The 13,240-nt window shown below is 38.2% G+C and overlaps 1 protein-coding gene across 1 annotated transcript in view; it reads left to right on the top strand.

Annotated features, from left to right (window-relative positions):
- The window catches only part of THSD7B (thrombospondin type 1 domain containing 7B), a 718,374-nt gene that overhangs the window by 599,956 nt on the left and 105,178 nt on the right, over positions 1-13,240 (top strand). The window contains exon 15 of the mRNA XM_045559264.1: positions 12,333-12,466. Within this exon, the coding sequence (XP_045415220.1) occupies positions 12,333-12,466 (134 nt within the window). The remainder of the gene's footprint in view (positions 1-12,332; positions 12,467-13,240) is intronic.

Here is a 13,240-nt window from a genome sequence, read left to right as displayed (position 1 = left end):
TGTATCTTTATGAGAAATAGAAATGATATTTTTGGAAGGACTAGTTTTTTTTTTTGCACTCTTAGCTGTTACTGACTGGACATCTCTTTTCCTCCGCAGTGTATCAGGGGTTATGGAGGACAAGAAAGCTTGAAACTTGAAAACATGTGTTTGTCTCTTTCAATCACCTCTCCTAGGTTTTGAGGGTGCAGTGTTAGCCAGTATTCATGCATTAATGCATAGAAATATTTGTCTACATGGGAGTGCAGCTGTATTTTGATAAAGACATTGAGGCAGTTGGAATCCATGATCATATAGTTTACTCCCAGCTCCAAAATGTTATCAACTCCATGCCTCAGTGCTAATCTTATTCAGAACAAGTGTTACTTGTTACAGTGAACTCTCTCAAAGTTTCTAAAGCTCATCTACCATTGCTGTCATTTTCTTGAAAATGATAAGTATTAATGTCAGGTTATGAAGAGAAAAACTAGACCCCAAGAGTCCCATAAGTGAGATGCCAGTAAATCAATGGCGGAACCTGAATCAAAACCTTTTTCTCACTGCTTCCTTCATACTGCCCTGTTCACTGGACCACAGATAATCTCTCGCATAGTATAAAGGATCACTTCACCCATCACTGGAATGAAGCCACCCCCCAAAGAGGACCACATTATCAATTTAATAGAACCCAACACAGAAATCCAATAATGAAGGACAGGAATCCAATACGAGTAAAGTGCTTGATGCTGCCCATCTCCTAAATTGCTCTGCAGATGCCGTTTCATCAATCCAAGGAAGTGTGCTTCCTGCTAAGGAGGAATATTTTAACAGACCCCCCAAGTGACAAGCCAGCACAGTTCTAGAACCACAAGCTCTGTACTTCATAGAGTTCAGTCAACATGCATTTGTTAAGAGCCCACCACAAGTTAGGCACATGCCAAATGCTATGTGCAACACGAGATGTCTAAGACATGGTCCATATCTTCTAAAAATCAAGGTATCATTGTGAGTGTGACCCCTCATGCCAGCAGGCACTGCCCATAGTTATGCATGGTGAGTGCTGACGACCTTGAATATTATGTGCCTCTACAGGGAAAAAAAGTCAATCCTTTTAGAAACTTGTATGTTTCTTAAGTAATTTAAGGTATCTTTAATTGAGATAGGGAAGTGAGATAATATTGTCTGATAACTATTGTCTATGTTCACAGAAATCAGAAATGAATTCTGAAATGAGAGAATTGTGAATCCATATAAACCTAAGACATATAAGAAAGACTGAATTCATTTGGACTTCTGCTTTCTAGAACCATTTAAATGTAGGGACTAGATTTCAGTCATAAGCAATTAGATTTGAATTATTGATGCATAATGCTAAAATCTTATAAAATTAATAATAAAGTAGGCAAAGTTTTAGCATCATGTTTGGGTCTAGGTGTGTTTTTCAAAAGCATACTCAGATAATATTTTTGCATACATTTAATGAGTATTTATGTCAGTATTGATCACAGAGCATAAATCAAGAACAATGATGTACAAGATTTTCTCTTTCTTTTTTTCTTTTCCTTCCTTTCTTTCTTTCTTTCTTTCTTTCTTTCTTTCTTTCTTTCTTTCTTTCTTTCTTTCTTTCTTTCTTTCTTTCTTTCTTGGGTTGGGTTTTTTGTTTGTTTGTTTGTTTGTTTGCAAAAAAACCTGGTTTTCTAGAATACTTTGTTCTCAATAAATATCCCAGAAAGGCTGTTGTTAGTTGCACACACGTGTGTATTTATGTTTTATTATCAAAGCTTAGTGTTTATAAACTTGTCCACTTTATATAAATAGGTTAATTGACCATTCTGTAACACATTTTATGATCTTCTTTATTTATGTTACATGTAGTAATATCAGCTCATGTTACAAGTGACGTCTACCTTGCCATCAAGCTATCTTTCCTTTGGCCAACAAAATAAAGTTTACTAAAATGGAGGCCAAATACAGGTTGGCCTTAAACTGTCACTTTTTTCCAACAATTGTATTCCTTTTTCATTTTGTGAAAACCCAAAAAACGTTTTATATCTGTCTTTGTCTCTTCCTGTCTGCCCCAGAGAAAGAATGTTTGCAACAAAATACTCTTTATGCCATAAAGCAATAGCTTTCAATTAGTCCTTAATAAGAGTTTCCAGTTGATAAAATTACTGTGGAAATCAGAGCCAAGATTCCAATTTATCACCATGTAAGTGAATGGCAGGGGTTCCATTATCCAATCAATTTTGGCTCTCATTTCTGCAAAGGTCAGGCTGTGCCATCCTTGGTTATAAAATACCACTTCTGCTCTGTGTTCTACTTTAACTTTATCCCAGACACATTAGCTTTGCTATGGCGGGACATAGACTAAGAGTTCTTATTTTCAAAAGTTATTTTGTGCTGCGCCTGGCACTATATTTTAACATGTTAGAGCTCAGTGCAGCTTGAGACCTGCTTTCTCATACATTTAATTTTTCTACAGGAGAAGAAAAAGTTCATGCTCTGTGTGTGTGTGTATGTATGTGTGTGTTTGTAACACGTAATATCTGTGCAAAAGTCTCTTTAATAATTATTTTCATTTTTCTCTCTCTCACAAACTACAAATAAGTAATAATTTGTCCATTTTCTTTTGGATAAAAAGATACAGTGATTTCTTCCTCTTTCTCTGACTTAAGTGATAGCAGGATCATTTAGAAATTAGCCAAATTAGGACTGGAGTTTGCACACTATAATTCTTATCTTTTTCTTTCTTTTTTAAATTAGTCTTTCTAGACAGAACAAAGGCCATGTTTGATGATTCCTTCTTTTATTATATTCTCTTTCACTTCCTGACAGACTTTGGAATAAGTGATCTATGAGAACTCTGATGTGTTTCAGAGTAGGCAAGTTTTGTGTGTGGTAATGATTAAGAGACTAGCGTGGTGGGCCCAGAGCTCTCACTGCATAATAAGAAAACTGTGAAAAAGCATTTCTTACCAATTATGGGCTTTCCTTTTGGATGTGATCCTGGACTTTAAGCCTGATACAGTTTTGTGCCTGCCTATTGTGAATATTGGTAAGTTCTGAGCTAACCTTCCACAGACTAAATTGCTTTTAAGATCATACGTGGTATCAGATTTATCCTGAGTAAGCCAACATAAGATGAGATAAAATGGTAAATGTGTTATGAAGAAGTTTTCTTGGCCACTACCCAAGAGTTTCTACTGCTCTTCTCATTAGCAGTACTTCCTGGAATGCAGGGCACTTGGGAAGCTGATGCCTCATCTTTTTCCTCACAATGCTGTTGGTGAAAAACAGGAAACTTGAATGTGTCCCTCGGTTCTAGAATATATTAATGTTAAATGATTCCAAAAAGTAGCACTGGTGTTTCAATTGTCTTGTTCTCACTACTGAATCTTGGTGTCTCTTCCTCCTTCTTATGGACTGGGAGCTTTGTGAAAATAGTAGTTAAGATGATCATTATTCCGTAGCCATAACCTCACACTGAGACCACGGAAATTTCTTTCTTTCTCAGATCTCTCAGATCTTCCTTTCTCAGATCTCTCACATACAGGATGATTTATTTTTCCTCAAACTTTATGTGGAATATCTCACAATGTAAATCTCAGAAGTCTTAGTGGCCCCCATTGTCTACAGGTACAATTCTACATCGTTACATTTTCCCATTTGCTTATCCTAGCCAGCTGCGCGCTCTGGACTTCGTTCCGTATGCATCATAGCCCTTGTGTGCAGTTTATGAGAATTACATTTAGATTTCGGTTTGTTTGCTTGCTTGACAGATCTCCCAAAGTGTAGTAGTTCATGTTAGATTAATCCTAACTGGGGCTACTCATCCTCGTCCATGTGTATTTAATAGCCCAGGCACACAAATATAGGATTTCTCTGTCTAAAAGGTGTGTGCCTTAGATTATGTTGCTTCTTTATACAAATACATTTTTATAATCCCAATTATATTGACTTCCTGGGTATGCTCCATAGGCTTCTACATGCCTTCTTGCATATTTTAAGGAGACAGTTGCAGGCATCCTGGAGAACAGGGATAGCATGAAGCTCTTAACCACTGAGAATTAGAGTGAGTTGTACAGTCCCCTCTCTCAGCAAAAGCTCATAAGGAAAGTAAAGGTTTGCCCCCAAGCTTTTATTTCTTACTTAACAAAGGGTTGCAAGATCCAGGCTTAAACTAATTCTCCTCCCTTTTTTGATAAACCCCAAACAGCATCAAACACCTTTCCGACTTACCCTTAGGACGTTTGTTTCTGAGAACTGAGAGCTGTTAGTTGATCTCTGCTTTAGCCCCACCTCATGCAATAATACATAAAACCTTTGCTGCCTGACGGAGGGTAGAGCCACCTCCCTTCCAGACGCTCTTTTGGTAACAGAGAAAGAAATCTTTCCTTTCTCACCTGATTTTTGGTGGTCATATTCTGGGACTCAGACTCACTTTATCTATCTATCTATCTATGCATCTGTCTATCCATCCAGCCAGCCAGCCTTGCACCATACTCTAGACAGTATGTCCAAGATGGTAACGGCAGTGATATTCCTGTGATCAGGTTTTCATGGTGCAATCCAACTCCCTCTGAGAAATATAATCTCTTTTTAATTTTTTTTTAAATTTTATTATGGTGAGAACACTTAGCATGAGACCCTGTTAACAGATTTTCAAGGGTACAATGCAGTGTTGCTATCTGTAGGCACAATGCCATACAGCAGATTTCTAGAACTTATTCACTTTGCATAAGTGAAATTTTATACCCATTGATTAGTAACTACCCATTTCCCTGACCCAATAGCCCCCGGCAACCACCATTCTATTCTGTGTGTCTATGAGTTTGGCTATTTTTAATATCTTATGTAAGTGGAATCATGTAGTATTTGTCCTTTCATGATTGCCTTATTTTGCTTAGCATAATGTCCTCAAGTTTCATCCACAACCTCTTTTGTGAAGACCTGTGAGTTCAGCTCTTCTGGCATTTTCTGAAAGTATCAATCATAGCTGGCATGGTGTTGTTTCCTTTCACCTGAGCTTTACTGATAACTACAATGTGTTCTATGAAAATCTGAAGGGCCTCCATGGCTAGAGTCCCTCCCATGCTGTGAACAATCTGCAAAATCCTCTGTGATTTCTTGCCAGCAGCACAGCATGGCAGTGGGAGGAACCTCCCAGGGTGTTGGAGAAGGCAATTTAGACTCTGGAGTGAGTGTCCCTCTGTCATTCTATTTGTTGTGATTGTTTTCATAATGCTGTGGTACATAATGTGGGCTGTACAGTTCAACTTGCCCCAAGTTACCCGTGTCAATATGCTCTCTTAGTTCTATTAAGACACACTCACACACACACAGATTGTGATCAACGCTCAGAAGGTGTATGTGTGTACATTGTATTACTGCTTTCGTTATAGAATATCATGCACTTTATAGTATCTGTACAGTAATAATTGCTAACTGCCCCTTACCGTGTAGTTCACTTTAAGAAAATGGTTTATTTTCATAGTCACTTAAATAGCACACAATAGGAAATATTTATATAAATCTACTATGGAGGAAATATAATATGCATTAAAAAAAACTAAGAAATTTCTACTTATTTGCCATTATAAACAATCTAAACTACATTAACACAGATAACTGAGCTTTAACCATGGTCTTTGAGATGAGGGCTTTGCGCCCTCTACTAAATACCCTGTGTAATGGGAGGGTGTTCTGTGTGCGGCATCCTCAAAGGAGGCGGGAAGCGTGGGAGAGGGGATGAAGTACATGTATGACTTACAGCTGTGTTTATTCAGTTGCGGTACTTCCCCCATGAGGAGGAAGATAAGACTATGGGTAACACAGATGGTTTAGCTGTGAGTAGGTGTTGGTCTTGATTTGGAGGACTCCATGCTTCAAAGTTCATCAGCGATATTCAGGCCAGAGGGAAGGAGTTAAGTGCTATAGACCAGCCGTCCCCAACCTTTTTAGCACCAGGGACCAGATTCATGGAAGACAATTTTTCCACGGACTGGGGGTGGGGGTGAGGGTTTTGGGATGATTCAAGCACATTACATTTATTGTGCAGTCAGACCTCTCTGTTAATGATGATCTGTATTTGCAGCCACTCCCCAGTGCTAGCAACACCACCTCAGCTCCGCCTCTGATCATCAGGCATTAGATTCTCATAAGGAGCACATAACCTAGATCCTTCTCATGCACAGTTTACAGTAGGGTTCGTGCTCCTATGAGAATGTAATGTTGCTGCTGACCTGACAGGAGGCGGAGCTTATGTGGTGATGCCAGTGATGCGGAGTGGCTGTAAATACAGACAAGTTTCCCTGCTCCCTGCTGTTCACCTCCTGCTGTGAGGCCCAGTTCCTAACAGGCCACAGTCCAGTACGGTACTGGTCTGTAGCCGTGGGGTTGAGGACTACAGCTATAGACCATTAGAAAATGAAAGGTAAATAATCCAGAGTTCAGAACTTCTCAGTAAAAAATATTCTTCAATATTCACTTTCAGAAGTGCTATTCTATACATGTCTTTTACCTAAATATAAACAGTAATGTGATATTTAGTACACTGCCTTCATGTTAGCCAATTTCTTCTCTTTTTCATATACAAAGGCAGCAGTTCCCTGCAGTTTTTGATATGAGGACCTTGTGCTCTTTGTCATCCTGGATTGGGAAAATGCCTAGCAAGATAAAAGCTAATTCAAATTCAGCAGTGCTTTCAAATGAAATTAAAATTTCATTAATCACAACAGTGCCTACTTCACAAGAGATGATACCAACATGTTTCAGACTGTTATTCACTGAAACTACAGACAGGGTTTGGTATGTGAATGCGTTCCGAGGCCCCTTGCAATAATGCTGTAGTCCTCAGGGTCTGCACAACTGTTGGCTGGAAAGTACTGTTCTTGGGAGATGGGGAATGCAGCTACCACCATTATTATTGTTCATATAAGGAACTTACCATTGACTTTAAAGTTCTACAATTTACTTGTCAACAAATTTTGTAAATAAAGCTCATTCCGCATTATTAGGTTCATTTTTAGGTTTTTAATATTAAAATTGAAAACATGTAATGCATATTTAAAATGAATGATTATTCTTAACAAGGCATGATGTGAAGCTCGGGGCATTCTGAGGAACCCTTTTCAGTCGCTGTGCAGCTAAAGACGCTTGTGTGTGAAAATTCCAGTGAAGAGTAGGGGAGCCAGGGCCTGGGGCTTGAGAACCTGGGTTAAAACTTGCAGTTACCAACACCCATGGGGGTCAATCACTGGACCCAGGATCTTCAGAAATACCCGACTCCAGATGCTGCCCTCTTTAAATGACAGGCATAATTGTTTTCCTGCAGGTACCAATTTTAAAAAGTTTGTGGATATTTTTTTAACCCATTGTCTTCACACCCACAAGACTTCACACAAACAATTGCAACATCCACAAGGCCTGCTACCACTTTAAACATGGAAGTTAGTTTTCTGAGAGACATTTTGACGTTTTGAAATTGTCAAAGGAGTCTCCATACCCAAAGACTAAGAATAAATTGCTTGTGCAACATTTTTCTGTACAAAGTAATAGACATATTCTAATTTTTATAGATAATTTTGAAAATTCTGCTCCTGGTTTTCATTTTTCAGGAATTTAGAACTATTAGCTTTATCTTTATCATTGTAAGGATGTAATACACCTCTTAGAGCATGGTGATGGACCTAAACAAACTAAAGAGGCAGAACCCCTGTACCACTGCCATGTCCAGAGTGAGATTCTCAAGTAATCTCTGTGTGAGCACCAGCTCAGTCATTAGTTTCTTCAAATTTCAGTTATTTTTCTCTATAAGTAAGGATCATATCAACCTTGTATAAAGCATGAGTGTGATGACCAAGATTTAAGACACAGAATATGTTATGTAAGCTATAAATTCTACACATTATTATTGGTATATCCTTGTTAACCCCAGAGATTGCCAATGGGCACAGTTGTACATTTTGTGGGTATAGTTGCATTAGGACTGAGCTTTAGCGTTCCATATGTTACATTGTGCACAAACGTATAAACGCATGATTGACAAAAAGGAAACATAAGTTCTTTGTGTAAATGTTATACTTTCCAGTCAGTCAGACCAGTCAGAATGAAGGAAAGTATCACTTAGTTGCTGATTGAATAAGAAAAGTGTCAGAATTTGATAAATTGAGAGAGATTATAACCTAGGGAACACCTCTGAAAGAAAAGTGTGAGCCATGGACGAGCAAAGAGAGAAAGCATGGACATGTAGAGAAGGGGTAGAAGGAAAGTTCTTTGAATAAGGGGAGGAGGATCTTGGACCGGACGGAGGTCCAAGACATGTGCATCTCGTGTCAAGAGCTCACAACATTTGGAGAAGAAGGGAGCCCATGTGCTTTGTTGATCTCACCACTTCTGGAGACCATTTCCTCTCACATCCAATGGAACAGACCCTGGCTCTGACTTGCCAGGATCTCTGATCCCAGACGGACCTTTGAATGGACTTCCAAGTTCTATTGAGTAGCTACAATGCATGGAGGTCTCAAGCCTGAAAGCTTCTACCTGGGTCTTGATGAGCAACTTCACCGAAGCGAAGATTTATTGCTACAGAATATCAAAGGCTGTAAATTTTCCTTTCTTTCTTTTTCTTTTTTTTCATGGTTGTTGTTGCAGGATTATTTGCTTTATTTGAGTCCTTGAACCCTGAGGCTCTGATATATAAGCCTGATATCCACAAAGCCTCAGTGAGACCTTGCTTCCACATTTATGCCAGAAAAGTCAGTCTGTAGCTATAGAAGCAATACCAGAAAGCAGTATTTAATTAAATTGATCAATTACAGTGAGTGGAGGCTTATTTAATAAATATTAGAAGATTGACTCAATGAATGAGTTTATGCTATGACTCTGGAACTGGCAAAAATTACAAAAACACAATTCCCCAATGAAGATATAATAAACAGGACTCATTGCTAGGAGAATGAAATGTTGCCTTTCTCAAAGAATTTAGACTTTTCAGTGGCATTTTTTAGCATCTATGGCCCTATTAAACCCTGTTATTTTGTTCCTAATTTGTGCCATTTAGAAATGATTTTCATTTAACTTTCCCATGGCTCATTTCTCTGCTTTAGAACATTTTCATATGATTCCCTGACAAAGTCCATGCTGTAACACATTTCCATTATAAAACTATAATAAGCACCAACTAAACAGCAATATGAAATAGCCAGAGCATAAAAGACTGACAGGAGAAGAAATTGGGCACCTGGGTAGTTAATTTTTATTCCTGAATGCCCTACTGCCTTTTTGCCTTTTTTGGTCCTCTAGATAAGATTCCTTGCCTGGTGGACAAGGGCTTTCAGGAGACAATTTTCACAATTCTTAAAAGATAGCCTTTCCTCCCCACAACAAAATCATCCAGCAGCTCCTTTCACTGACACTGTCTTTGTTATTCTTCACCCAAGTCCCATAATGGAAAGAAAAGGTTTTCATATTTGTCCCCTCTTATTGTCCTTGGTACTTTGTAAAATATCCCTTACCTGTTCCATTGAGTGGGCCTGTTTTCTCTAGAGAATTAAATGAGAGGGATTTAACAACCTGGGTCCCTTCAAAAATTAGTTTCCATTCAACAGATACTTATTGGTAGTCTCCCCCAAGCCCATGTCTTGTGAAATATAGACATCATGAAAACAGAGCCCCTCCCTGCCTAAGATTCACAAGATTTTCTACTTCGTTTGTCTGGTTTTGGTGTTTTTTTTCCCCCAGTAGATACATAAACAAATGCTGATAGTCCAAGTCTGACTTTGGTTAGGACCAGAAGCATATGTAGGCATGGAGAGTACAAATTGTGCTTCTCTGAACATATTCTTTCAGTATTATTTAAGGTACAAAGTAGACATATGGTTTTTAGGACTAAGGTGAGAAAAAGAGCTAAAGTTATGAGAGGGTAAAAAATACATAGAGAAGGAGTCAGGATGATCCCCTGCCACCCAGAATGTGGCCCAAACCACCACACTGCCTGGCCTATACATGTGCACCCTGACCTCGTAATCTGGCTACACATCTGCTTAAAACGGACTGTCACTGAGTGCCAAAGAAATGCCAGCTGGGGTCAGGGGAAGAGCCTTGTATTGGTGATGGGATTTACTTGGGCTTTGAAAGAAGGGTAAGGATTCCTCAGCTAGAAGGAACAGCATGAGCAATTTTAAAGTGGTAGACACATATGGGGAAAAAAGTCAAATAGTTCCATGTGACTGGAGAATCTTCTTTAAGAGGTGTTATTTTTTACACTTCAGTCAAGGAGGTGGCTGAACATCTTCCTACACAGACCTGCTCCCTGTCTTCCAAAAGCTTGGCATTGCAGTTAGCTGCTGTGCTACTGCTGCAGACTGCTGGAGCATATAGAATAAAAGCAAGAAACCAATATATGACCAGCTGGTCAAATGTTTATCCCAAAGGTACATGCAAGAGTTTTTATTTTCAGTCTGACATTGTGGCTTTATATGGGAGGGAGGGTGGGAATGTACGCTCTGCTTAGTATTGATAGCTTTAGAGAAAATAGCCCCACATCAGAAGGATATCTCAACCATTTGCTCTTAGATTCATGCATAAGATATAGGGAAAATTACTTTTTAAATTATTTTTTTCATTCACCCCCTATTTGTGCAAAGTTCTTTGACAGAGATACTCTATTGTATCTCATATAAAAACCAGAAAGCTTTGTGTAAATTGATATATATTGAAAGGCTTATGGAATGAACCCATAAATGAAATGAAAACATCATTTTCCACGGTGCAGTCAAGTTAGCTAAACCCTCAGCTGTTATCAGCTCAGTTTCCTAGGATCTTGTTCAATTGGAATCATGCCTTTTCATTTTTATAGATTTTTTTCTTACATCTACTATCCTATGAGTGGTTGAGGCAGACTTTTCTCAGATACAAGCGATCACCGCCTTATTCTAATGTAGGCACTGCTTCTGACCCTTTCATTCCATTCTTGTCAGCATTCACAGCATGAGATGTGATTCTTTTATTACTTAATTCCTTACTTTCCACACATGCATTTCCACTTCTATTTTCCTATCTGCTTTTATTTTGCCCTCACATATTTGTTACTTTGTGGTTTCTCTTCTCCTTGAGAGAACCAAGTAGAACCCCACGGTTAAAAATAGTTTCTGACATTATTTGCGATTCCTAAGAGGTAGTCTTGCAATCACCTTTTCTCATTTGATTTCCACCTAACATGCTGACAGTGCTCCAATCCTGTTTTTTGATTATCCTATTACATAGTGCTTTCCTTTGCATTTGGTAAAAACTTACAAGAAATGGTTCTGTTTGGATAGCACTGCCTAGTCATCATTTACAATTTTATGGAATTAGAAAGGCGAGAGGAGGAAAAGACTGGGACTTAAATTATTATTTAAAAGGAAAAGCATTAATTAACTATTTTGGTAATAGGTCGAACCACTCTTCATCAGCATGCCTATACCAGAGCCACCTTGGTGATCATGAAATGGACAGTTTCCTTTTTCCTTTCTAGGGAGAGCATTGTGCTTATATTGAGGAGTAATGTGTTTGAAATGCAGCCTCAAAGAGGCAGACAAACTCAATTGTCTGCCCATTGGGATACAATTTCAGTAAAAAATCACCACAAACAAATGCATAGGAAATAACTTAAGAATTCATTTACTGTACTCATTGGTTTTACCATAAAATTGTAAATATTCATAGTCAGTAATAGTGCAGAACCACTAACAGTTTAGCAGTATTAGTCGTGTGGGGTGTGTGTGTGTGTTTTAGCTGTGCTCTGAAAGAGCCTACAAATAGCTAAATTTATATGAAGCCACAACACCCAGGAGACTAAATGATTGCCTGTTAGCATTGATCATTTGGGGGCATAAAAAGAAATTTCCGGTGCAAGCAATACCACTTTTCTTACGCATTATAAGAAACCCTCATATTCAAGAATAGTTTTCCTTATATATATTTGTTTCAATTGACATGCTAAAGTACATCTGAGAATACAATATACTATATAATTGAAAGCTGGACCATCTAATAGATGCCGTGTGAGCTCTTTGAGGAAATGAAATGATAATGGAATTCCTATTCTTGGTGCTAGGAAATGACTGTCCTTTGTTCTCTCCTGTGAAAGCACACCATCATATTTTAGTCGATTTCCCCAGTATGCTTCTTTAGGCGAGTCAGTAAATTCAGAAAAGCCAAATATATCTTGCTTTTTGGGAATGTAATTTGGCTATTTGGGCCAGAGTGCAGTTTCTCAGGTTGTGTTCAGCAGGTATTACTAAAAGATAGGCTATTTTTCTATAATTTGGATAGTTCCACATAATTTTTTTTTCCTTTCCTGTTCTTGACAGGTGCATGAGGCAGTCCCATGTTACAGTGAGTGCAATCAGTATTCCTGGGTTGTAGAACACTGGTCTTCATGCAAAATCAACAATGAGCTGAGGTCCGTGCGCTGTGGAGGAGGAACACAATCTAGGAAAATCAGGTGTGTGAAAATGGAGAGATTTGGGAAAGAGGTGGAAGTGGAACTTACATATTTTTTATAAAAACAACAGTGTCGTTTACCCAAGTACACTCTGATTTTTACACTGTATACTCTGGCTTTTGCTCATCTTTGAAACATCCATGGAAGCATATGTACCCTGACTTGCTATGTATATAGTGGGATTCCCTCTGCAACTCAGCTCAATCCTTACTGTTTCCTGCAAATGACTTGAGTGGGACAGCCAATTGCATGGAGCAGGCTGGTATCACTCCACTGATTCACGGCCATAATTGTTAACAAATTAGGAGATTTTGACTATGTTGCATTTCTTTTTTTGCACTATGGTTAGAACAGTTGATGCACATTTTCTTAATTTTGGATGTAAACACATTGAGAAGGTCAATTTAAACCCCTACAGTCAGCCTTGGAAACTACAGTCTAAGGATACTTATGAACAATAGCAATACATTTTAATATAAAAAGAGAGCATCTCTGAAAGAATTTAGTGAATGCTAGGTTATTTACTGAAGGAGCCTGTTTAAAGTTTTTGTTTTATAAATACAACAGTGGTAACCAAAGGAAACACTTGGCCTTGGGTTTTTCATGATGGTCTATTTAGAAATTACTTAGGAAGAAAGAAGAATAATTTTCTTACCAACTGAGAATAATGGCAGTGAACACCAGAGACAAACAAGGACATGTAAAAATGTTGATACACAATGTTTAGTATATAAAATAAATAAGAAAACATAGTATAGTCAACTATTCAATCAC

The sequence above is a fragment of the Lemur catta genome, chromosome 8 (assembly GCF_020740605.2).
Source record: "Lemur catta isolate mLemCat1 chromosome 8, mLemCat1.pri, whole genome shotgun sequence".
NCBI lineage: Eukaryota > Metazoa > Chordata > Mammalia > Primates > Lemuridae > Lemur > Lemur catta.
This window is presented reverse-complemented; position numbering and strand designations above follow the sequence as displayed.